Consider the following 27,774-nt stretch of genomic DNA (forward strand, 5'->3'; position numbering starts at 1 on the left):
ACCACGAGAGATTCCTTTCTACACATTAACTTAGTTTTTGGAGCAACTTGGCTAGGTACAGGACATGGACATTTTACAGAGACTCAAAGAGTATGAAGTAATTTACCCATGTCATTCGACGAGTAAATGTGACTAAAAGATAATGGAATAAGCAATGTCCTGTTTTACTCTCAGAGATACTTTTAATTATCATTACTCTTGGATTATAGGTCCAGGCCAGTCTCACTAGTAGGAGCCCACTTTGTCTGAATCCATTGTGGATAACAAAGATGTGACTAGATCGTAACACAGTGTCGTTCCTCCTTTCATGGTGTCCACATTGTGCTCTATCTCTATGTTTGAATGCCTCTCTGATTTTAAGCTCTTGCAAATTGGAAAGTATTTCCTTTTTCACCTTTGTAACCCCTAAAGTAACTACTTAGCATGTTTCTTTGCACTCAGTGTTCTTAATTACATTAAGTAATAAATTAAGTCAAATATGGTCTTCATTTTACAGTGGGAGTCTATTTATGTCCTGCACATGTCCAGCAATCATGACACAGTAGAGTAGTTCAGGAAGAGCATTCCGGCACAAGGCTTTAATTAGGACCACCATCCACCTGATCCCAGCACTCCAGACAGTGGGGTTCTCTTCTTTAGACCTTGGCTTTGGGACCATTGCCTGGTCCTGTCTGCTTTTCTCTCACTGTCTCATTGCATGATTCATCCAGGTTTCCCATATTATCTTCAATTTGCTGTTGATCTTCCTGTACATATTTAAAAAAAAAAATCTTTGTGATGGTTGAAAAAATCTGAGAAGTCATGTATCATTAACTGGTTAATTTACAAGAGGGTTTTTTTTTTCTATCATTCGTTTCATCTTTGGACTACTTTATAACTGAAACATTTATTTCTCAGAAGTGTGCTATTCTGAGCCTCATCAGCAATAAATAAATTACTTGGGGAGTTGGGGAGGGAGAAGAGAAAATGCTCACTGAGATGAGTCACTCTTGTAGGACTTCAAAAATGCCTGGAATCCATTCTTCCATTTCACCAAATTATGTTCTAGAAGAGTTATTTCACCTGATATTGATCAATGGCTTATTCTCAAAGGACAACCTGAAAACAGGACCATGGTTGAAAAATTACGGAAATTTTGAAAGCAAAGGTGATGGCTTTGGCAGGGAGGGGATGGAGGTAGCACTGTTTATATAGGGTGCTTTATTCTCCATAGAGTGATACATGGGAAGATGGCTTGGGCTTGGGCTGATGTCCCCATGTATACAGAACTGAATAAGTGGGTCTCTGAGATGTCTGGTTCCCCTTGATGTCAAAAGGAAGATGAGAGGCCGAGGAGGGACGTTACAACCTGGGATGTGTTCATTCCTATGCACGTTCTGGCCTGGCCTGGCGTGCAGAGAGATGAGACAGCTCTCAGTGTGGTCATTTCTAGGTAGGTGACGCCTTCTGGGCCCGGAGGGCCTTCTGTACCACATCTTCCCACTGGGAATTTGATATCGTCAGCCTTTGTCCTTCTCACCAGTTCAGCATGTTCTGGGCGCATGGAAACAGAGCTGTGGTTGCTCTGTGCTCTTGCTCTCTTTCCGTCTTCATCCTGACTCTTAACTGAGAGTCTGGCCTGTGAAGCCCTAGGACCTGGATCCAGTTCTGCGTGTCAGCAGCTCTGCCTCCGTCCCCCATCGTGCCGGCTCTGCCTCCTCTGTTCAGCATCTTGGTTCGGAGGCTGGTAGGAATAGCCAGCTGGGCCTGCTCCCACTTCTCCCTGTTCTTCCCGAGGCTCCTCTGTGCTTTAATCCCCACGCCTTCTGCAGGGCTCTGGTGTGGCCCCCGTTCCTCAGACTCATCAGGGAAGGTATGCTCTGGACCCACGCGGTCTCCCCAGAAGACCCCTGCTGCTCTCCTGGCAGGGGCCACTCAGAGCCCAGGGCTGCACCAGCACCTTCACTTCCTCAAGGATGATGTATTTTTGAGGGGGAGGATCATGGAGAGGTTAGGAAAACTGAAATACAGGGTGACTTGTTTATAATTCCTCTTACATAACGTTTCTCAAATGTGCCCAAGTGTTTGCTTTGTTTTGCTCATTAAAATATCATACTTTAGTTATTACATTTAATATTAGCGCATGGAGTTTTAACTTCTTTTGTGAGCATCAGAGCCAGACCATAGTTCTGAAATCTTTGGATTAATTTTGACTTCTTGCCAGAATCCATTTGGGCAAGAAATTCCTTGTTTCTGGTTTATATGAGAAAAAATAAATGCTTCTGCCAGTGTTCTTTGAACCCACGTCAGTTGCATGGAAGCGTTTCCCCATCTTAAAAAAAAAAAAAAAATCAACCCAAAAAAAGTCCTATAAGCAAAGGAGTCACTGAATTGTCCCTTCCTTTGCAAGTAAAAATGTGCCCTTGTTCTTAAACAGGAAGCTTCCATGGCAGTGCTTTTCACACTTCCATAGCAGTGGTACAGTCTTTTCAAACAGAACCTCATGCAGAACTCCAGTATGTAAACAAGATAAAAATGGAACTGTTCCCTGCAGAGGGGGTGTGTGTGTGTGTGTGTGTGTGTGTGTGTGTGTGTGTGTGTGTAGGGGTAGGCTGTGAAAGGCCCAGAACCCCTGCCCTCATCCTTACAGCCTCCCCCTTCCAATTGAACCTACCCCACCCTGGGTAGCCCATCAGACATTTATCCAAAACCTTAGGGATCTGAAATTTATTATTTATATGTCATATTCTAATGGTTTTGATCACTTTCCATTAAAATCTTTAGTTTTTTAAGAAAGCATTTTCAGGGGCGCCTGGGTGGCTCAGTCGGTTAAATGTTCAACTTCGGCTCAGGTCATGATCTCACAGCTTGTGGGTTCGAGTCCCGTGTCAGGCTCTGTGCTGACAGCTCAGAGCCTGAAGCCTGCTTCAGATTCTGTCTCCCTCTCTCTCTGCCCCTCCCCCATTCATGTTCTGTCTCTCTCTCTCTCTCTCTCTCTCTCTCTCTGTCAAATATAAATATTTAAAAAAATTTTTAAAAGAAAGCATTTTCAGAAGAAATAAAAAGCTTGACAACAATATATAAGTATCTTATTTATTTTGTTCATCAATACTCAAGATGTTTAACAAAAAAAAGTGTTTTGTTTTTATTGAGTTTTAAAAAAAGGAACTCAACAATATTCTTTAAAGGAGGCAATATTTCCCTTTAAGCCGAATTTGGTAATGAATCTATGTCTTTAACCGAGATCCTAGAGATATGCTGGTAAATATGATTCTATTTTGTTACTTGCAGAGATCTGTAACTGTTATTTGTCAGAGCAGGAAACTAAGACTCAGAAGGAACCACCTGGGCTCTCTTAGCCCTGTTACCCTGTATCATGCTATAACTTCAGTGGAGAAACTGCTCTGAGATTCAGGAGAGCAGCTACAGAACTATAGCACCAGGATTCTCAATATACATGAGTTCATTGTTAGCTCAAGTTTAGAAACTGCTCCTAAAGGTGATCTTGTCTTTTTGCTTTCATTTGACTGTGACTATTATTCACATCAAGGGAATTAAAATCACACCTACTAAGATTGTAAAATTTAAAACTATGGACAATTCTCAGTTGTTATTAGTAGGGAAGGATTAATTTGACCAGAGAGTAGCAAAATAACATTTTGAGCTATTACCTGAATGTTTATCAAGGTCTGTGGCTTAAAAAAGTTATTACTGCTTGAGAATCTCAACTTTAGTGATTCCTTAGATGTATACTCTCATTATTATGTTGGAGGTCTTTATGTAGTATCATACTGAATGTTTATAAAAATCTTACTTTTAATTGTGGCTTCCCCTGAATGCTGAAATACCTCACATTCTAGCCTTGCAAAAAGTCGGTATTATTGCGTAAACACTGCAACTTGAGGGTGTGTCGTTTCTTGGAAGCCCAGTCTTTGCTCTTGTGCATACTCTAGCATTTTGCCCCAGACCCCTCTTCTGTGGGGATTTCAGTCCTCTAACAAGGGCTGGAAAATCCCACTTTAAATACGCAGCATAAAATCCGACTTGTATGTGTTACCGTTATTAGAAAGCAAGAGTGAATAAAGGTCAGCCTTGTGGCTGGCAGGCGGTCTGGTTTCTCTGTGAGCTTCACATGCTAAGAGAAGCTGGTTCATCTGCCTTTGGCTTTAGGATTCAACAGCAGAAGCTGTCAGACTAACACTGATTGAAGGTGGACTGGGAGGGGGAAGCACATCTGTCCAACGGCTCGCCATTGGCTTCTTATTACAGCATTCTCCCCCGAGACGCACTCTGCATGCTCATTCACCTACCTCCTCCTCTCCCCTCCCCTCCCCTCCCCACCCCTTCATTACTGATTCACAGCGAGAGGCGGCAGCGGCAGCGGCGGCGGCGGCGGCAGCGGAGGCAGCGGCGGCAGCAGCGCTGCTTGTCACGAATCGGGGATTGCAATGAGCTCATCCTTTTCTCCTTGCAGCTTCACAACTGCCCTGGCTTCCCGGCCACTGCTGCTGCTGTCTGCTCAGACACACAGACACACGCGCGCGCGCACACTCACGCACACACACACGGCACACGCACACACACGCTAGACCCTTCCGAGCAGCCTGTACATTTTAACACATGTATCTGAACTCTGCTGCATCGCTCTTGGCCATTTTCTTGCATTCGATTGCTTCTGCCGGTTTTTATTTAGATCCGTGTTTGATTTCGTTTTCCAGTCTACTTTGGGGCTCTGGCACAGTGGATAATTTAGCCAAAATGTTCTTCCTGTGGAGACATTAGCTGACAATTCCCACCAGAGACTGGCTGGTGCTCCTGGGGAGACCTAAGCCTGCCTCCCCTCCCACTGCAGTTCTCAAAATTGTGGATAAGAGATCCAGCTTTCTCATTCTGGATACCTACTTACTGCTCATGGAAGAAGGGGTGCCCTGCCCAGCCCCAGCTGCTAAGCTCACACCTCCTGTCAAAAAGTCCCAGGACATGCACGACGAGAGGAGCAAGCTGGTGAATGAGTATGCATGTCGAGTGCTGGAACTTCTGGGGATGGGGCATCGTCTGTTTGTGCCTCGGCTTCTGGCGGTGAGACTGTTTTTCATTGAACTTCATTTATAGGGAATCTGCCACCCTCTGGGAGAATTCCTGTATCCCTAAAAGAGGCTTGCAGTCTCCTGTTTTTCTTCTCCTCTTACGCACTCTACCAAGAAGGAAGTGCTGAGTGGCCACTGTCGTGGGGCTCTAGCTGAGCCTGGTCCATGCCACTCCTTAATTGGCTAGAGGGGATATGGCTCTTTTCTAAGAGCCCAGGGCCACATTAGTGGCATTATCTCTGTGGCAGGGGAAAAAAAAAATGTTTTCTGGCTGCCTAGACTCCGCAATAAAGCAGAATACCCAAGTGCTTGATTTAGGCATTCTGTTATTTACATCTCCAAAGGGTTAAATTTCACAACAGACATTATTGCTACTTATCTAGACTACTGTGGTTTGCATTCTAACCTCACCATTTGATTGCCAGTTTGATTTTTATTTTTATTTTATTTATCTATTTATTTACCTATCTATCTGTTTTTTATTTATTTATTTATTTATTTATTTATTTATTTATTTATTTATTTTTTGGGTACAGAATTTTACCCCCTAAAAATCCTGGGGTAGAAAATTGAAAATTTCTCTCCTGGAATGTTTGAACTGTGTATCTATGAAGCAGCTTAAAGCTATTGGGTCTGTGCTATGAATCTGGGAAGTCTGGCTTGCCTGTTTTTTTGATTTCCTGAACAAGAGAAAAATCACTCACCCTTCCTCACTTCCTACCAAGGGTTAAAATTAAATACCCACAATCGCTGGTGCAGGGTTTCTTTTTAGTGGTTTGAGAACTATACCTAGCAACTGTTCTATAATATAATTGGTCTACAGTAGTCCTATACCATTATTTGGTAATTGAACAAGAATCATTAAGCTTTGTCTATTTTATACAATGGACTTTAACACCATTCCAGACTGTTCTTTCATTATGGTTCTGTCATATGTGATTCTTTTCAAAAGTACAATGTTCACACTTTCCTCTCACATACTCCTCTTCAGTCTAGTTCATCTCTGTTTATATTATCGTTGCAATTACCAATTCAGTGTTCATGTATGTATTTGCATGCAAATATTTTCTCTCTTGTATAATCATAACAGCATTTTAGGTAGCTGTGTACGTGAGGGATTTTTCACCCCGAAGAAAGTCTGTTAGTCATTGCAAGATGAAGTTAGAAGCAGTGACCAGCATACAATTTGGGGGGGGGTTGGTATTTTTGAGAAATCGTTTCCTTGCCATTCAAGAGAGAAATAGAAAGAACCCAATACATATGTTTTCACGCCCAAGTGAGGTCATCAGTGGTTACTTAAATTTTGTTTCCCTGAATCATGTTTTTCTTAATGGAAGAGGAAACTGAAGATTTATGATTCCATTGGAAAGGAATTTTTTAAGTGAAATAAAAAGCATTTTATTCAAGAGCTTTGATGCCATTAAGTGCTAAAATGTATTTCAACAAGTACATCCCTTTGAAGAGTCCGTTTTGGTCTAATATATTTTCAGATTCTTAAAGACTCCCTAACTTTGTGATTCCAGGGCTCCACTGTTAACTTTCCAGTAATCTTGTACTGCCTTTCTTTGGCACCTTATACTTTGAGTGCTTTGAAGGAAAACATAAATTTATAACTAAGACTATCTCTCATACTTAAATCTGCATTAGGGTTCAATTTAAACTGTCTCTAGTTTAAAACAAGTTATCAGCAATTAAATCCACAAAGAATGGGTTCACAAGCTTCAGATGTTGCGGAAGTCACGTGTATCTGTGTGTTGCGACCATACAGAGTCAGCTTGGTTGCCCCATTAGGTATCCAAGGTGGTAGTACATCCCTCGGGTTGTTTTGGGCTCTCACATGCCAAAACATAGGTAATGGTGCCATTGACATTACATGTGAAAAGTATTTGCTGAGTTGTCCAGAGGGTCATTTGGCAATCTCTGACTCTGTCGTACAATATTGTACGTAAAAGATTGTACATAATGATAGAACTGGGGTACTTTCAAGTTTGGGAAAATCATATGCCCTTTAATTAGCAATATGGCTGTGAATTGGGATCAGTTCTCCAATGAGTTACTGCTTAAAGTTTAGTGTGTACCAGGAGGAAGTACAGTTGTTCAGCCTTGTGTTATTGGACTGGCTAATGATGTGGGATCGATGGCTAATCTGCACAGGGTGGTCCTAAGAGGAATCCTGCCACGTGCAGTCCTTTCCATTACCACTCAAGAGGGCAGGCACTGAAGTTTCAGTTTTTAGCTATGTTTCAGACATGAAGGTGTGGAGGTTAAACACATGCAAATATGTTATTTTACTTTAAAGATCCCAGTAGTTTTTTTTTCCTGTAAGTTAATTTTTGTGATGAACTGATCAAATTAATGAAGATTTACCAAGACAATGCTGTGGATTTAGACTTAGAGCCTATTCATTGTCCCCTGATTCACAGAGGGACCACCAAATTGCCTGAACACCAGACACATTTGAAAAAAATTTTTTTTCAAGTTTTATTTAAGTTACATTTGAAATTTGGCTTCTTGCCCTTCAAAGATACGCCTAGTAAAGAACAACTTAATAATAATTTACCTTTAATAAATAATACCTTTAATAAAGCAGGTACAAGTGCTTCATTTTTGATATTACCACAAGGCATAAATTCTGTGCACAGACTCACCAAACACACGTTTCTTTGGTGAAATTAAAATACCAAAGCAAAAGATACAGGTATCCTAGATACCAGCTAAGTAATGTTTCCCTCTTCTAAGGCCTGTGCTTCCAAATGATTCTCAGACTTCCAAAAATATGTCTCCACTGAATAGAAATCCTGTTAGACACTATAACTAAAGGAAGAAAAAGCCATTTGTGGTGAAAATAATGAAGGTGAGAAAGAGAACCATTCCTAGATTTTTTTTAAATAACCCCCTAAAAAAATCAAACCTAGAAGGGCTGCTTCTCAGAGGCCCTTGAAGAAAGATTTATCATCCACGAATCGTGAGAGGTTTGGAATAGAAGCATCAGGAGCTAACACCCAAATGTTAGAACTGTTCCTTTCCACCCACCCTGCCTCCTTAAAAAAAAAAATCACTTTGACATGTGATACTCTTGCGCTGAATTTTTCAGTGGGAAAAACACACTCAAAATGGTATCAGCAGTGACACATAGCTAGGGTCCATACTCTGTAAGTGTGTGAAATTTGAAGAAAAGGGAAAAGTTTTCTTCTACTCATGTTCAGAATTTCCCTTTCTTCTCTTTTGATTTCATTTGCTGTTACATGTTGTGGAAAGTTATGATCACATCATTATAAATTAATATCAGTCTTGGCTATGGTTTCAGTACTGATACCCTGGGCACTGTACATAGGGAATCCAAAGGAGCATTGATGCTGAAATGAAAAACAGAAGCAAGTATGTCTCCCATTTTTACTTTTTTTTTTTTAACTGCTGCAAGGATTGCTCGTTCAAGAGAGATTACAACTCTTAAAATTTAAAGACCCCAGTATAAAAGTTGCCATGCATACTTCTGATGCCCTTCAAAGTGTAAAAATCAATTTTTATGTCAAATAAGTATGAAATGTACTCTCTAATTTGCATTTTATTAATTATGACTGGTTAATACTGGGTGTGCTTAAAGTAGAGCTTTTACGAATTTATGGAACAAATCTATGCTGGTGTCTATTATGTGCCTGGGAACTTGCTTACTTCATTTTACTGGGGGAAGTAGGAAGGATACCTAAATTAACAACCTGCTTAAAAAATCCTACTTCCTTTTTCCCTCTGGATATGTCTCTTTACCTACTTGAAAGGAAATAGAAGTAGGACTTGAAATGTTTTCAGTTGTCCAGGTAATCTTTATATATAATTCTATTCAAATGAAGAATGAAATAATAGTCTTTTGGAGGTATAATTGATAAACATGTTTTGTATCATCACTTAAGAGAATTTGACAGAAAGTTTGGGGAGCAAAAGATGAGTATCAAGAGAACCACTAGTTTTCAAAAGTTATTTATTCTTATTTAAAAGCTGGTAAGGTTCTCTGTGGTTTTTTTAAGTTTATTTATTTATTTTTGAGAGAGAGAGAGAGAGAGAGAGAGGGAGCAGGGGAAGGGCAAAGGGAGGGAGAGAATCCTAAGCAGGCTCTGCGCCATCATCGCATAGGATCGCTATGAACCACGAGATCACAACCTGAGCCAACATCAAGAGTCAGACACTTAACCAACTGAGCCACCCAGGTGTCCCGAGTACTCGATCTTGCAAGTGAAGAAAACACGTCTTTGCTTCTTAAAATTTCCCTAACTCTTGTCTGCGTTACCTTCTGGCTAACATTACTTAACAAATAATGTCAGGAAAGTAATTGCATTTTCATTATGCTACTCTTCCCTCACTACCTTTCTGAAGGCAATATAGAAAAACTCTAAGAATTTCCCAGCTGAAGATCAGCCTTTCCTTTAAATCAGTTCTTCTAGCCTGACAGAATTCTGTGTAGTGAGCACAGAGGAGTAATGGTATCCAGAAGCTGGCCCTACTTACCTACTTTTGAGTATTTGGTTTGGTTCTTAAAATGTTAGTCTGCCTTTTCGGGGTGCATTTTTTTTTTTTAATTTTTTTTTTTTAACGTTTTATTTATTTTTGAGACAGAGAGAGACAGAGCATGAACGGGGGAGGGGCAGAGAGAGAGGGAGACACAGAATGGGAAGCAGGCTCCAGGCTCTGAGCCATCAGCCCAGAGCCCGACGCGGGGCTCGAACTCACGGACCGTGAGATCGTGACCTGAGCCGAAGTCGGACGCTTAACCGACTGAGCCACCCAGGCGCCCCTCGGGGTGCATTTTTAAAGCTTGGGTCTTCTCACAAGATCATATGTTAAGCTTCTCTTCATTGTAAGGGTAGACAGCATTCATACAATTGTAAACATAACCATTAATTAAGCTTATATCTCTGTAGCCAGTTTATCAATAATTTGCATGTGTGAAGTCTTGTTTTAGTTTTATGGAAAGCACCACTACTTCTAGGTTGGACTAATACTGTTACAGCGATACTTGACCTTTGTGAAGCATATATATTCAATATACGTACAATATGATTAAAATTTTGTTAGATATATGTGTCACACGTATGTGTGTGGGGGGGGGATGGTAAAAAAAAAAGATTATAAGCAATGTAACAAAATGTTTTTTTAAATGTTTTACCACCATTACCACTACTGGGTTTTTTTAATGTGTGTGTGTGTGTGTGTGTGAGAGAGAGAGAGAGAGAGAGAGAGAGCGAGAGCAAGAGCTAGCATGTGTGAGCAGGGGAGGGGCAGAGAGAGAGGAAGAGAGAGAATCCCAAGCAGGCTCCTGGCTGGAGCCCAAGGCAGGGCTCAAACACATGAACCATGAGATCATGACCTGACCTGAGCCAAAATCAAGAGTCAGATGCTTAACTGACTGAGCCACCTAGGCACCCCTGTAACCAAATGCTAATTATGTTTATCTCTGGGTAGTGAGATGTGTTAGGCTTTTAAAAATTTTTTTATTTTGGGGGGAGGGGGAAGTGAATATGTAATCAATAAAAAACGTATAACCCCTACTATACAGGTAGATATACACACACGTATGTAAACAATCCAAGAGTTTTTAAAAGCATTTAGAAAACAAAACAACTCTGATAAATTCTCAGTGAGGCATCCACATTTTTTGCAGAGCAAGAGGTATCTATTCCTCAACTGTAGAGGGAAAAATCTCTCAGATACAGCCTTCAGAAAATGGAAAGTTACCCTTGTAAATTTACAACCTGAGTATAGCATAAGAAGGTATTTGGAGGTGACACAATGATTATGGAAGTCTCTTAAAGACAGAAATTTAGAGGAAAAAGCCCATCGGAATCAAAGTAGGATTGCAGATTGTTTCCTGGGGCAATGGCACACGTTGTTAATATCCTTTTTGCTTACTGGCATGATTTTTACCCCATGGGGCTGTCTTATGCCATATTTTTAAAAAATTCACAATGAAATTAGCTTTATTTCAGTCCATGACAAGAATATAAGTTCTTATAACTTCCAGACTGCCTGCTTTCTGGAATTAAAAATGTCAGTGAGAGGAGGGTACTGTTTTTAGCCACTAAAATATCAGTAGCTGAACATACCTGAGCAACACAGAGGCAGCCTTCCAAACTCTCATATCTTATATTTGTTTTGGGTTCACAAAATGCACTCATATGACCTAACTCATTTCCTTCTCAAATACTTGAGGTTAAAGATGCTCCCTTTTTGAAGTAGGACAGGAGAGACAGAGGCCGCACCGTGAGTTAGTCAGAGTTGGCGTCAGAATTTATTTCATCCTTTGCAGCCTTGTTTGTACCTTTAATTGCCAACTACCTTCTAGAGGCTGGGATTAAGGGACTGAATAATACGCAGTTTCCACACATGTGTCTGCTTGAGTCTTTCTGCTCCATGATTGTGAGAGCTCCTCTCCAATGGGGCTTAACTGAGGTGGCCAAGCCATGGGATCCACAGCATACCTGACACCAGCAGTGTGTTGGAAAGGACAATCATAGGGCCCTCTGAATTCTGGTTTCCTGAGACTCAGCCCCACCCAGATGGGGATCTTCTGGCTACACGCCCCTCCTCCCCGCCCCAGAGTATAGCCTCCTTCCAACAGCATCTCTTTCTACATGGCCACCCCCTGTCTGACCAGAGGTCACATGTCACAGGCTGTATGATTCTTCATCTTGAGGCCTCATCTTTCTGCTTTCACATGAACTCCAAGACTGGACTTGAAATTAGGCCTGGGGCAGCATGAGAAAATTAGGTAATCATGCTCCTGCCTGCAGACAAGGAACCACACCACCACTGGGGGCATCTGTTGCCAGGGAACTAGAGGTTAGTTGCACTGAAAATCAAGCGATGCCCTCAGAAGCTTTGGGGTTCTGAGGAAAGCTGCTAATCTTGTTTCCCTACAAACTCTAGAAGCAGCCTGTCTTGAATTTTCCTGATGATCACCAGAGAGCTGATCATCAGACCCAGTATTACAGATGAAAAAGGAAGACTAAGGATATAGTGTGTCCAGTTTATCTGGTAGCTGGATGCTTTTCCCAATAATTGAGCAATTGATATCTTAGCCAGAGAAAGCCTCTTGTAGGCTGAAGTTCCCGATAACTGTCTTTTCCAAATAAGTTAAGGTGAGTTGATAACACTCTATCATGATAAACATTCTCTCTACCACTTACTGCCATCGTGTCTGAGTGTCCGTGAGGGAGGAAATAAATCTGAGAGGTACTGAGGCTTGTTTTTTCCACTGCCACTGTTAGCCTAGCTCTACTTTCTGACTACTAGTTTGGATGTAAAGCTGAAGCAACCTAGTACCCTTGTGAAAATGCCTGGTGGATGAATTAATATTTTCCTTTACTTCATATGATTCTGTTTAAAAGGGAGGGGAGATGAAAGCAGAAATTCATTCAGTAAATTTTAATTGAGAACCTTCTATATTCCAGTTAATAGTTTTATCACTGTGGACACAGCAAAGAACAAGACAGACAAGGCCCCTTTCCTTAGGCGGAAAGAGATATAAAACAGAAAAATTAGTTGGTGGAAAATTACTTGATGGGCTGGGGGTGTGGGGGGGGAGAATTTAAGTGCTTAGAAGAGGCCTCACTCTGATCTTCCACTTGAGCTAAACTCTAAATCACAGAAAGTTGCTCTCCTTATGAAGATCTGGGGAAAGATGATTCCAGGCAGAGGGAACAGTAAGGGCGGTTGCGTTCAGCAATGAACTTGATGTGTACAAAAAAACGAAACAAGGCCAGTGTGCCTGGAGCTTGAGAACAGGAGGGGGACGTGGTTCCAGATGAGGTTGGAGGGGAAGCAGGGGCTCCAGATCATGAAAGGTCTTGCAGGCAGTGGTAATGATACTGGATTTTATTCTGAGCACAGTAGAACCGCTGGAGGGCTTTATACAGAAGAACCACATGATGTTAAAGGGTATCGTCTGGCTATGATAGGGAAAGTGGGCTATGGGGAGCCAAAGTGGAAATGGGGAGACCACTCAGGGAGTTACTGCAATGGCTCACCGAAGAGATGACAATGGCTTGGACCAGGGTGGTGAAGACAACTTGGGCCCTGTCGTCAGCAGGAATTTCTCCAACTTCCTTATACTCTTTCGGTACAGCTGTTAAGGTTGATCAGGTCTACATTTGAATCGAGATAAAGTGATATTTTGAATTAGCGCATAGTTCTATGATTTCTAAACATCTCGGTTGCGTTTTTTTGTTTTGTTGTTTTTCATTTTATTACTGACGTTTTTGACAATTAATTTCTGGCTCTTGAAACACCTTATTTCTCTTTGACTTACTTCTGTGTACCTAGTCTGCTTTAATCCATAATTTGTATCATGGTGTTTGCCAAAGATTGCTGACAGTTTTTTAATAAAATACTTATTGCTTTTTTTCATTTTTAAAACAACATTTTTAATGTTTATTTATTTCTGAGAGACACAGAGCATGAGCAGAAGAGGGGCAGAGAGAGAGGGAGACATAGGATCTGAAGCAGGTTCCAGGCTCTGAGCTGTCAGCACAGAGTCCAATGTGGGGCTTGAACCCACAAACCACAGGATCATGATCTAAGCCAAAGTCAGATGCTTACACTGACTGAGCCATCCAGGTGCCCCTCATTTTTTTTTAAAGTAGGCTCCACACCCAACATGAAACTTAAACCCACGACCCCAAGATCAAGAGTCACAGGCTCTACTGACTGAGCCAGCCTGGCACCCTTTATTGTCTTTCTTATTACAAAATCTTTACTGCAGCAAATACAGCAATATATAAGGGGGGGGGGGGGGGGAACCATGATCCCACTATCCAGAGAAACCTTTTATTTCCTTTCAGTCTTTTTTCCATGCATGCATATATTCATTTCTAAGTGGTTATTTCTTAAAGAAGTAAATTTTGCAAACAGTAGTTTTCATATGAAGTTCAGTCATTAAGTGATTTGTTTTATTTATTTTTTCATGGCATTTTTTAAGGTGGGGGATCAATTTCTTATTTTCTTGAACTGTTGTTGTCATTAGTTGAAAAGTCCTCCCATTAGGTGTTCCTTATGTAATTCTAATATACTTTACCTTCTCTATATCTTCAGCCAGGTTTCTTTTTTTTTTTTGTCTTTTTTTGAAAAAAAAAAATTAAGTTTATTTATTTATTTTGAGAGAGAGGGAGACAGAATCCCAAGCAAGCTCTGCACTGTCAGCACAGAGCCTGACACTGGGCTTGAGCTCACAAACCATGAGATCCACACCCGAGTCAGTCACTTAACTGACTGAGTAACCCACCACCTGGGCACCCCAAGCCAGGTTTCTAATAATACCCTTAAAATATCCAGCAAACTAAAGTCATAGATCAGAGTTACACATTTTTTGCTTTTCTTGCACTTTTCCTTCTCAGAGCTATAACTTGGTTAGCTTTGCTGGGATCCATCATTCTAATCTCTAGGTTATATAAATTAAATATGCTAGCCTGTTAATTCTTATATTGTGTCTAGGATTCATGGTGACTTATTTCAGCAAATAGTAAAGGGGCTAGAAATATGTTCCTAAAAACTTATGGAACTAAGTTAGATCTTAGCTACCAATGTGCATTCAGGAAAACAAATTCATTTTTCAATGTATTTGTCCTGAGTGCAGGCTAAAATGTAATGATAATTCTCGGAATTATTTTGCAGACCTCAAAGGAAGATCTTCTGCAGGCTGACTTTGAAGGTGCTTTAAAGTTTTTCAGAGTTCAGCTTCCAAAAAGATACAGGGCTGAGGAAAATGCCAGAAGATTGATGGAGCAGGCTTGCAATATTAAGGTAAGATACATGAATTTATATATAATAAAGATACAACTTGAATGAAGAAAGAATTATTTAAAACGCTTTCTCTGTACATTGCTGGACTTTGGCTATGTTAGGGTGATAGTATGTATGAACTAGTCTCAGACTTTTTTGTGAGGCTGATATGTATAAAATAACTTCTAGTAGGACTTGGAGTGAAAGTTAGTAGGTTCAGATTGTAACAATAGGAAGACAAACGTTTATCTTATAGGTAGGGCTCTAGAATGGGCCACTGTGATAGTGGTTTCCATGGCAGCAGACTTAGCATTTAGCTTTTGGCCATCTGTTTTAGGATTATTTACAACAAAGCAAGAAAAGCCTGCTTAGACAGTGCTTTCTTTTCTCTAAGGGACTTGGAAAGCTTTGGATGTTGATCTGTCCACTTCCATCCCACATCTGCAAAATGGCTGTCGATACATTGCTCCTTATCATATGCCTAATAAAACTAAGTGAGATTTATAAAATAATTTGATATGGAAATTTCTATCCAGAAAATTGTGGGATCAGATTAGAGAACACATTTTTTTAAAAAAATTGGAACCAATTTACAAGTGTTAATTCTTGTACCTCTGGAAAATACTCGGGAATCTTCTTAACCTAACCTAAATACATAAATAGAAATTTCCCTTTTGAACAAAGAGACAGAGATCCTATGTCTTACGGACCTTATGTTCTTACAGAAGGAAACAGACAATAAATGACTAACATAATAAGTAAAGAATGTATTTAATGTGTTAGAAGGTGATAAATAGCTATGAAAAAAGGAAACATCCGGTGAAATAAACAAGACCAGATTGAGGAGGAGAAGGAAAGTTACAGTTGTTATTAGGTAGTCAGAGTGGGTAGACCTCTTTAAGAGAGTGAAAGAAGGGTTAGCCATGGAGATGTCTAGGGGAAGAGCATTCCAGCAAGTTCAAAGGTCCTGCCGCTGGCTCATGCCTGGTGGGTTGGAAGAACAGCAAGAAGGCCAGTGTAGCTGGAGCGAAGTGAATGAAAATGAGAGCTATAGGAGAGGAAGTTCGAGAGTTTACAAGGAGCCAGCGAATGTAGGAGTTAGGCTTTACTTTGGGTGAAGCGGCTAGCCCTTCCAGAGTTTTGAGTGGAAAAGTGATATGATCTGTCTGAGGTTTCAGAGGATCACAATGCTTACTTACTGTGTTGAGAACAGACTACCACAAGGTAAGGGTGAACGTAGGGAGATCCGACAGGGGTTTCTGCAGTAATCTTGTTGAGAAGTAATGATAGTGTTTGCCCGCTGAGAACATTGGGTATGGAGATGGAGTGGAGATGGAGGTGACTGGAACCTGAGTATATTTTGAAAGAGAACCAAGAGGATTTCATGACACATTACACATGGTTATGAGAGGAAATAGGGAGTCAAGATGACTCCACAGATTTTGGATTAGGCGATAAGTAGATAGAATTGCTGTGGAGTTATTAAACTTATTACTTCCAATGTACTTTGACATAGACTTCATCTAAGCACCATACCTACTTGAACACTTTTTTTGGTGTGACACTGTTTTTTTTTTTTTTTTATTTTAACTTATTTTAAAGTAAATTCTAAATGTTAGAAAGTCCAATTCAATGTTGAAAGTAAATAACTGGGAATAACTGGGAAGAAAAACTATATTGTCTTTCAAGTGAATTCTATATTCAAAAAAAAAATCATTTTCCAAAGATATCAAGAAAAATAGGTCTCTGAATCTTCATCCTGGAATGCAGACTTTTAAAGCCTTCAGGACTGATTGTTTTATTTGGCTGGGCCAAATGACTAAGCATGAGCCACATTTGTCTGTGGACTTTGAAAGCACATTGCAGTGGCCATTGTGACTTTGATTGAATTTTGTGGGACGTTGGTTTGAAAGACAGACTTCAGCCCCTGATTGTTCCAGAGCTGTCAGAGAAAAGTACTGTAACTGGAACAGTGCTGTAGGAATCTGTTAAAATAAAACATTCATTTCTAAGAGTGAAAAATTAGAGAGTTAGGAGAACTAGTAAGGTAGAAAGCTAAATGTCTTCAAAGGAAATTTGGTAGCATTGGATAATCATTGGTAATGAAAAACCCAGGAAAACAATTCAAAATTATGAGATACATAGGGAAGGATTTTTTTTTTTCCAATATAATTTATGAAGCTACTTAGGGGTTGTAGGCAACTAACAATTGTCAGGCTGGAAACATGGGATCCGAAAGACACAGAAACTTAAAATGTTAGAAAGTAAGTTCAAAATATGATCAGAGTGGACCATTTCTGGAATGAATATGTCCAACCAGAGTGACTTGCGTGAAGATGAACAGGTAGACATGAATTGTTATTTCAAGTAAGAATAGCGTTACTTGATTCTGTTTTTTGTTTTTACGTTTTGTTTGGGGGTTTGTTTTTTGTTTTTGCGTTATCTAAGGAAAGTAACTTTTTCTTGGGTATTTAAAATAGTACTCACAGGACACTAGTTTTTATCATGGTATAATTCACATAACATTGTGTTTGTTTCACTTGCAAAATTTGTTTCTTGGGGTGAGGACTTCAAGATCCACTCCCTTAGGTACTTTTAAACATGCAGTATGGTACCAACTATGGTCACTATGCTGTATGGTACATCCTCATGGCTCATTTATTTTATAATGAATAATGTCATCATTTTATAATGAAATTTGTACGTTTTGACCCCCTTTACCTACTTTGCCCCCTCCTACACTCCCTGCCTCAGGCATCAATCTGTTCTCTTATATCCATGAGCTTGGTATTTTTGTTTTATTTTTGTTTCATTTTGTTTTGTTTTAGATTCCACAAATAAGTGAGATCATACCATATTTATCTTTTTCTGCCTGACTTATTTCACTTAACATAATGCCCTCAAGTGCCATATTGTGCCCAATGGCAAGATTTCATTCTTTATTGTGGCTGAATAATATTCCATTGTGTACGCGTACCACATTTTCTTTAGCCCTTCATCCATCAGTGGCCATTTAGGTGGTTTCCATTACTGGCTATTGTAGATAATGCTGCAGTGAACATAGGGGTGCATGTTATGTTTTCAAATTAGTGTTTTCGTTTTATTCAGATAAACAACCAGGAGTGAAATTGCTGGATTGTCTAGTAGTTTTAATTTTTAATTTTAATTTAATTATTTGAAGAACCTTCATCTTCCATTGTGGTTGCACCAGTTTACATTGCCACCAACAGTTGCACAAGAGTTCCCTTTTCTCCATATCCTTGCCAACACTTATTTCTTATCTTTTTGATAAGAGCCACTCTAACAGGTGTGAAGTGATATCTCATTGTGATTTTGATTTGCATTTCCCTGATGATTAGTGGCGTTGAACACCTTTTCATGTACCTGTTGGTCATTTGCATGTCTTCTTTGGAAAAAGGTCAATTCAGATCCTCTGCCCATTTTTTAATTGGATTGTTTGGGGTTTTTTGCTATTGAGTTATATGAGTTCTTTATATATTTTAGACATTAACCCTTTATAAGACATATGATTTGCAAGTATTTTCTCTCATTCAATATATTGCCTTTTCCTTTTGTTGATGATTTTCCTTTGCTGTGCAGAAGTTTTTTAGTGTGATGTAGTCCTACTTGTTTATTTTTCCTTTTTTTTTGTCTTTGTTTTTTTATGTCAAATCCAAAAACAATCACCACCAAGACCAATGTCAAGGAGCTTACCACCTATGTTTTCTTCTAGGAGTTTTATGGTTTCATATCTTATGTTCAAGTCTTTCATCCATTTTGAGTTAATTTTTGTGTATGGTGTAAGATAGTGGTCCAGTTTCATTCTTTTGTACATGGCCTTCCAGTTTTCCCATCCTCCTTTATTGAAGAAATTGTCCTTTCCCCCCAGGATATACAGTCCTGGCTCCTTTGTTGTAAATTAATTGACCATATATGCATGGATTTATTTCGGACTTTTCTATTCTGTTCCACTGATCTACATGTCTGTTTTTTAATGCTACTACCATACTGATTCGATTAATTTGGCTTTGCAATATAGTTTGAAGTCAGAGAGTGATGCCTCCAGCTTTGTTCTTCCCTCTCAAGATTGCTTTGGGTATTGGATCTTTCCTGGTTCCAGAGAAATTTTAAAATTGTTATGTTTCTGTGAAATATGCCGCTGGAATTTTGATAGAGATGACATTGAATCTATAGATTGCTTGGAGTATGTGGACATTTTAACAATATTAATTCTTCTTTTCTTTTTTTTTTTTTTTTCAACATTTTTTTATTTATTTTTGGGACAGAGAGAGACAGAGCATGAACGGGGGAGGGGCAGAGAGAGAGGGAGACACAGAATCGGAAACAGGCTCCAGGCTCCGAGCCATCAGCCCAGAGCCTGACGCGGGGCTCGAACTCACGGACCACGAGACCGTGACCTGGCTGAAGTCGGACGCTTAACCGACTGCGCCACCCAGGCGCCCCAAACAATATTAATTCTTCTAATCTATGAGCATGGAGTGTCTTTCTACTTATTTGTGTCTTCAGTTTCTTTCATTAATGTCTTTTAGTTTTCAGTGTACAGATCTTCCCTTGGTTAAATTTATTCCTAGGTATTTTTTGATGCAATTATAAATGGGATTGTTTTCTAATTTCTCTTTCTGATAGTTTCTTATTCATGTATAGAAATACATGTAGAATACACGCAGAAATACATTGATTTTTGTATCACAGGACATCTTTTTAATTTATAACACGGTTATGAGGCAGATGTGAGGTGAAACTCAGAGAAGGAAGACGTAAGTAGTACAATATCCAAGCACCCTGCCGGAACTAGAGCATAGGTTTCCAACCTAAAGTTTTAAAATTGTGTTTAAACTGAGACCTACATTTTAAAATAGCTTTTATATTAAAACCCTGACCACCCAGACACATCCGAATAAAAACTTACCCTTGTAATTTGTCACGCACTCTGATGTTTCCTCTTTCTACTACTGTTTTGTATTTTGTGTCATTTAGACTCCCCTCCCCCCAAGAAAAGTCTTCAAACTGAAAAGGTAGTCATAACCCACTAACTCGATCTCACAACAGCTTGCAATATTGAAAACACCCTGAGGCCTGTCATACTGTTCTCACCACCTCCCCCTTCCCCATCCTGATATGCTGCAACTTGTAAGAGGTGTTAACAGTGAATAATGGAAGTAGGGGTGTGGTGAGAATGTGAGTCATCATGCCATCATTATAGCAGGATATGCTAGCAACTGGAAATTTTAGGAACCAGCAGATTGAGAGATCAAGGCTACGTGTTAGACAAAGGTGACGGCAGGTAGGGAAGAGGCAAAAAAGTTGCACTCACCATTTCTTAGGTATAGCCTTGAGATTAAAGATAGAATGTTGGCCAAAAATAATGAAAATTGTTTTAATTTTAATTATTTTCAAAGTTAGGATCCGTGTATGGTTGTATCTTCTTTGAATGGACATGTTCTCATTTAATTAATTACCCAATAAAATGAATCACTTTCCTCTAACTTTTAAAGAACTAGGTGATCAGTGATTTCAGTGAACGGACTGGTTTTAAAATAGGTGGGAGAGTTGCAGGTGAAAAATAACTTACTAGCCCTGTATGTGGTTTATTTCTGTGAGTGTACCAACAAGATGTATTAACAAACCCCACTGGATTAGATAAATAACTTTATTCTTTGAAAAGCTGTATAATAGTAAATATCAAAAATGTTTTTGTGTTTATTTTTTCTGATTTAAGTAACATGTTTTAAATTTTTCAAATATCTCCCTGCTCCTATGGTTTCAGACAGTTTAATAAAATCAGGAAATATGCTGACCCATCAGACTTGATTTGAAAAGTCATATTGAATATACACTTCCTCGGGTTTTGTTGAATATTGTTATTCAAATGTTACCTTGTAGTTACAAATTCTGCTATTACAGACCTTCTTAAACTTGATTCTTGGCTTCGTGGACTCTAAATCAGTAGAAATTTTGATTTCTTTATACAAGCATATGAGGATTTTGTTTTTCCTGGTAAGAGACTATATACCTTTTATTAGATTCTTTTAATCTCTTAATTTTTTAAATATTTTTATTTATTTTAGAGAGAGAGAACAGGAGCAGGGGAGGGGCAGAGAGAGAGGGAGACACAGAATCTGAAGCAGGCTCCAGGCTCTGAGCTGTCAGTCCAGAGCCCAACACGGGGATTCAACTCATAAACCATGAGATCAGGACCTGAGCCAAGGTTGGACAGCCCACTGACCGAGCCACCCAGGCTCCCCTTATTAGATTCAGGAATTCAGTGACTTAAAAAAATTAACCTCTATATTGTGGAACAATCTTAAACTTGTTAAGTAAATTGATATTTCTGTAGAGCATGTAAGAGTTTATGAATGGGTATCTACAAATATTCAAGGGCTTATATATATAAACTTTATAACTCTTGACCTGTCTTTTTATATATTTTTATTCAGTATCATTTATATTATATTAGGTTGAATTGATGAAATTGCCATTCTTTTTGGTAAAAAATGTCAGATATTAAACATCGTATATAATTTAATTCAGTATTTCATGCCTCCATATGATTCAATGCTATGTATGATGTTATGTATTCAATGCTATAAGGATGAAATACTAAAATTTTGAGTCTTTTAATTATAATGGAATTCATTTAGCTGCCGTTGCTCTCATAGGAATAAAGAAAAATAAACTAGAAGAGTAAAATACCTGTAGTAGAAGTTAGAGTACTGTGTATACCTTACTTCTATGGACATGTAAACTTTTCCTAAGAATTACTCTCTAAAGACTGGGAAGCAAGTCTTGTCTGTTTCCCTTCCTTCCTTCCTTCCCTCCTTCCTTCCTTCCTTCCTTCCTTCCTTCCTTCCCTCCTTCCTTCCTTCCTTCCCTCCTTCCTTCCTTCCCTCTCCCCTTCCTTCCCTCCCTCCCTTCCTCCTTCTTCCCTCCTTCCCTCCCTCCCTCCCTCCTTCTTCCCTCCTTCCCTCCCTCCCTCCCTCCTTCTTCCCTCCTTCCCTCCCTCCCTCCCTTCCTTCCTTCCTTCCTTCCTTCACTTTCTTCCTTTCTAGTTGATTTTTATTTGGAATAATGTTGCACATGCCTCATTTGTGATGCACCTCATTAGTAGCAAAGTTCATCACATCCTCAAAATATTCTGTTGCGGGGGTGCGCCTGGGTGACTCCGTTAAGCATTCAACTCTTGATTTCAGCTAAGGTCTTGATTTCAGGATTGTGAGTTCAAGCCCTGTGATAGGCTCCACAATAGGCATGGAGTCTACTTTAACAACAACAACAACAAAAATCTGTTGGTGGATCTTCATAAAATAAAATTTTAAAATAGAAATTAGCCTATTTCATTATTTGAACAAAATTAAAATTTCAAAATGTGACATTGAACTCAAACAAGGTAATTAAGAAAGAAAGTTCATTTACTGAGTGCACAGTGAGATCGTGACTTGAGTGCCTGTCGTGTGTCGGGAATTAAGATGAGACTTTAAGGATTAGCAGGGGTGAAAGAGTATCCGAGGCAGGAGGAAGGATGTTCCAAACAAAGAATATGCAGAGGCCCAGAGGTAGGAAAATATGGCACTGTCCAAGCCCTCATCATAGTTGATGACCGGAGAATAGGAAATGGAAGACAAGGTATCCAGGAGCCAGACGGCTGGTGCAAAGCCATGTGAGCCATGGTACGCAATTTGGATTTTTCCTGGGGGCAATGGGAAGCATTGTAAGGGGTTAAATAGGAGGTGGAAATGATCAGCTGTTTTAGAAAGGTCTTTCTGGCTGCTGTGTGGCGATGAACTGAAAGGGGTAAGATTAGATATTAGTGACAGACCAATTCGGTGAGAAGTGACCAGAGTATCTGCTATGGGCTGGAGAGAGATGGACAGATTCCAGAGATATTCAGGAGGTGGAATCAACAGAACTTAGTGGTTAAATGTGAGCATTACAGCCGGGAAAGAGAGCCGCGACGACACCCAGAACTCTTAGGCAACTTGGTAGTAATCACACTGCAAAGGGAACAAACAAAAAGCAACAAGTTACAAGGCTGGAACACAGTGAGTGAAGTGTTGGACACGTTAGGTTTGCAATGTGTATCCACAGACTCATATCCAAATATATAGAGATACCAAGTAAGTGGATGCTAGAGATCTGAGCTAACAGTAGGCATTTGGATGTCATCGGCATTGAAACCATGGGAGTGGGTGAATTCTCACAGAGGAGCAGAGAGGAGTGTTGAGGATAGATACATTAACGTGTAAAAAATGGGCTGAGAAGTAGAAGCTGGTGAGACTGAGACAGCAGGAGCAAACCCAGTAGAGAAGTGAAGTGTGAATGCTAAGGGAAGATGTATTTGTTTTCAAGAAGGAAGAAGTTGAATAAAATGTCAGCAGTGCTTAGAGGTCATATAAGGTACTGAGGAGTGGAAAGCAGACATTGTGCAATAATGATAAAGAGGCCCTTAATAGCCTTAGTGAGAGCAGTTTCAGTGGAGTGATGAAGTATAAACTCCAATGATTCAAGAAATAAGTGGAAGGGGAGGAAATGGAGAACGGAAGATAACACAATTCTTCTAAGAAGCTTAGTGTGGAAAGAAGATGGGAGATGGAAGAGACGGCCAGCAGGCCAGGGCGTAAGTACGAGAGAGATGAGAAGATAAGAGGTTGAGATGGGTTTGGGGGGGATGGGAAAATGAGTGTTTAAATGCTAAAAAGGCTCAACGAATCAGTTTCTTCATTGAGCACCTACTGTATACCAGGCACTGTGCTAGATCCAGGGAATATCAGGTAGAACAAAAGCAGATATGCTCCCTGAAATCATGGGGTTTACACTATTGTGTGGAAATATTACATAGTCACCTTAGTAAATGTGTAATTACAGAGTGAGATAAATGCTCAGATGGGACGTAATAAGGCTATATGAGGAGAAGGAACAAAGGAGCCTGACTGACTCAACCAACAATTTAGGGAAAGCTTTCTTGAACTGAGATTCTAAGGCATTCCCGACTGAAGGAACAATATGTACAAACACTGTGAGGTAGGAAGGAGTAAGGTATGGTTAAGAAACTGGGAGAAGGCCAATGTGACTATAGCTCAGAGAATCCTGAGGGTTGATATGTAGGGACCAGACCACTCCATCTTTAAATAAGAAGGAAAGGCCCACAGAAAGAGAAATGTTGAAAATTCAGTAAAGAAAGGGGAAAATATCAACAGAGACAGGATTATGAGGAGGTAAGGGCTTAGATTAAAAAAGAATGGACCTTTTTTCCATTCAAGGGAATGAGGAGGAATCGATGGACATAAAGGGAATGTGCAGTTTGATGAGAAAATTGAGAGTATTTCATTTGAAGGTTTGTGTTATTTCAGTTAAGCAGATTCTAGAATGAAGGGAATACACGGTAGAGTAAGAGGTGTTAGAGAACATAGAGAAGTTTTTAGAACAGACATTGCAGAGATTGGAAGAACTAAGTGGGAAAACACAAGATTATTGGACTATGGTTGGAGATCATGAATTCATAGTGGCAAAAATCTGCAGTGTTTTGTGAGTTTCTCTGGAAACACTCGGCAGCCCAGATGTATTCATGAAGAAATGAGTTATTTTGACCCAGAGTTGAGGTTTGCCAGAATGAGGCAAAAGAAGGACAGTGGGGCCAGGGCAATGGTGCACTAAGAGACCAGATCTTGGGGGGAGGAGAGGGATGAGGAAAAGGGGAATCCCTGATTTGTAGCCAATTTCCATGGTGTAAATATTCCCACCATGGCCAATTTCAAGGTACCAGTGACTTAAGAACTGGCTCACACAATGTCCAAGTGCTAACAGTTGCTTCTCAGGAACCGGTAGTTGATGACTCTAGCGCACCACAGGTTCAGAGACGAGGGTAGTAGCCAGAGAGTGGTTGACATGATGGAAAATGGAGACTAACAAATAGAAAAGAAAGTGAAGACCAATGAGGACTGCAAGAAACGCGGGTGAGGGAGAGCTGCAAAGAATTGTTGAAATCCATGACTAAGGAGATTGGTAGAGGAGGACGTTAAATGACTTGGTGGTGGTTACCCAAGAAAAAAGCAACTTTCCTCCCAAAACTCTTATATTTGAAAGACAGTTGGGCGACACTGGAAGACAGTACTGACTTGTACTTAAATTTTCCAGCTGTTAGCTCAGGTTGATTAGTGGCAGCAGAACCACGCCAATTGCTATGTTGCCATCTATGGCCATCTCCTCTGACTTGCTTCTCTCCTTCCTAGCAACAGTGCTACTCTCTCTCCCATCTTCCTGTGATCATAGACATTCGAGATGCACTGGGGAGAAATGTGCAGAGCAACAGGAGCAGGGGAGGTGAGGGGGGCCCTGCCATCTTCACCACAACACCAAAATTGTCTTCCGGCCCTGTGCGGGAGAGGTAGCCACCAATGACAAGATGTTACCATGGTAACTACTTGCCTCGGAAAATTCTAAGCTCTGCTCCAGCTCAGTTACCTCTCTGCTGAGATGGACAATTATCCACCCTCCCACAGTGCATTGGTATAATTTGATCTTGCCTCTCACAAATCATGTTTTTAATGGAATATGGCAAATTTGTTAATCTAGAAATTCAACATTTTTCCCTGTTTAAGACCTCCATATTTGTAACCATGAATTTTAATTTAACTGTTTGAAAAAAAAAAAAACTTTCACACTAGAACAAAAGTGTTAAGAACATTTGTATTGAAAGCAATTTACTTCTAATTTCTTCATAGTATTTGCTGTTTATTTCTGGATGTTATTGCTGTGTGTAAACAAGAATATAATCTCCCAAACAAATGCTTTCTTTGAATTAGCAATGAGGCCACACAGAAGCTTCTGTCAACTTCATGGATCTAAAATGTGTGCCCTTATGTGCACTGTGGAAAGGGTTCATTTTTAATGGAACCACATCTGGTGTTCCTTTCCTATAAAGACCTCTACATTGACAACCACAGTTGGGAATATTTGGCTTAAAGGATCATAATCTTCTGCTGGGGAAGTATTATGTTGTAGGATACAGAAAGGTGATAAATAACAGATTGATAACAAAGTAGTTTCTATATCAAAACATTTACCTCTTTTTTCCTTCGAGGCTTCTGTTAACATTCATAGTCCTCAGTGTGCCTCATATTTGGGGCATTGTTTTGTTTTTTCCCCAAAACAGGGGTTAATGCAGGTTGATCTTGCTTCTCCCAATCGTGTACTGTGGGAACGGGCAGGAAACGTGTAAATGTGGGCATACTCTGAAACACTTGATGACAGGTGGAGAAAATAGGCCACAGCTCCAGATGCCCAGGCGTCAGGCACCCTCCACATTTAGAAAACTCAGCTTTTCTGGCTGTTCCTAATCAGCTAGAATGCATTTGTCCCTTATTTACTTCCGCCATTTTATTCTACCACTACCCCTATACCTGCCAGTCATTTTCTTTCAGTTTATTAAGGAGAAAGCCATATAGATATTTTTAAATTAACTTGATGGGTAAACCTGGGTATTGTATCTTGAGCTAATCTATATAAATCATTAGGTTGTCCTACACCAACGAAAAATAAGATAAACGGATATAAAAATTGATTTTTATACGGGCGTCTCTCTATTTAGTAAGAGAAACAATAAATCATAGGATTAAAGCATTACACCCTTTTATGCATTCCAAACGGTATGATGTCCTCAGGCAGAGCTTCCCACATAGAATTAACAACAAAAATGAACCCTCAAAACTGCTATTTCGACTAGCAGTTTCTCTCCCTTCAAGCTTTAAGTATCTTTTTCTCCCCAGCAACTAATTCACTCTCAGCTAATGGTTATGCTCTTAAGTGGGAGTTTTCATATTTCATATACCTTTCTGCAGTGTTTTGCCCAACACTGTCTATCTGTTACAATTTGTGTTTATCTGTGTTGGAGAATAAAGTTAGAAACCGTCTTCACTCTTTGGAAACAGTGGTAACAAATAATTTTCCCACAACTACTTACACTGAGATCCACCTTTCTTTGATTATTTTTTTTTTCTTTACTATTTGAATTCATATTAAGATTATATTTAAAGTGTGCTCCACAGTTTGTGTTTGGAGATCTATTTTAGACAAGAAAATGTATATAGTGTTCCTCTGTGTCTTTGTTGCTCCTCACTAGAAATAATTTAATTTTGATTCTTTTAGGTAGCAATTAAAATAGACGTAAATGTTGAGAGTATTTAAGATAGGTTGCATTAAGAAGTCTGGGCCATTGGATCGTGGGGGGGGGTTAGTATTCCAAACCTTCCAACCACAGCTGTTTCAGCTGCGGGTGCCTCTACTCTGGGGAGAATCAGGTAAAATTACATTATATTTACTTGGTTATTATATTCTTGTTTCGCCAACTCATGGACCCATTTAGCATTTCACTGGCAAATAACTGAGTCTCATTAATGCTCTCGAGAACTTACTTATTTTACTGTTATGCCTTTTTCTCTCCTTCTCCCTACCCCCCAGCAAAAAATTCTTTTAAAGCAGCGGAAGTAATACGTAAATGAAAATAGCAACCAAAAAAAGATAGTGAAAATGTTTAAGTGTTATTCACATGTCTCCAACAGTTGTCAACCTTTCTGAAGCTCCACTTAAAGGCAAACAAACTGCTGAGGGGAAAATTATATTCCTTGTTATAGCTGATAGTTGTGATTGAATGGGAAATACTTTCTCATTGTCAATTCCCCTGGCCTGGGGACTTTTTATTGGTACCCAGTAGAGAGTGATTTCTTTCCTCTGGAGTGTCTAACCTTTTCCCTGCCTGCACCACTTCCTACCCAGATGACTGCAGTATGCAGTTGACATGGTCTCTTTCAGATACCCATTATTTATTATTATGATGCTGCTGCTGTTATCATTATGTGAGGGAATCTTGGAGCACAAATCACATGAAGAGGTGGTAAAACTTCGTGTTAAGTGGTTTAGGTTAGAA

General features: G+C 39.7%; 1 protein-coding gene and 1 pseudogene across 10 annotated transcripts in view; one reads left to right on the forward strand and one right to left on the reverse strand.

Annotated features, from left to right (window-relative positions):
• Positions 1–27,774, forward strand: part of RABGAP1L (RAB GTPase activating protein 1 like) — a 755,410-nt gene that overhangs the window by 586,144 nt on the left and 141,492 nt on the right. For 9 of the 10 annotated variants that reach the window (XM_042925081.1, XM_042925083.1, XM_042925080.1 and 6 more), the window contains one exon: positions 14,727–14,855. In XM_042925081.1, the coding sequence (XP_042781015.1) occupies positions 14,727–14,855 (129 nt within the window). Of the gene's footprint in view, positions 1–4,458; positions 5,059–14,726; positions 14,856–27,774 lie in introns of those variants that run through there. The other variant, XM_042925092.1, reaches the window with a different exon arrangement.
• LOC122212367 lies at positions 969–3,925 on the reverse strand (annotated as a pseudogene).

This window comes from Panthera leo, chromosome F3 (assembly GCF_018350215.1).
Source record: "Panthera leo isolate Ple1 chromosome F3, P.leo_Ple1_pat1.1, whole genome shotgun sequence".
Lineage (NCBI taxonomy): Eukaryota > Metazoa > Chordata > Mammalia > Carnivora > Felidae > Panthera > Panthera leo.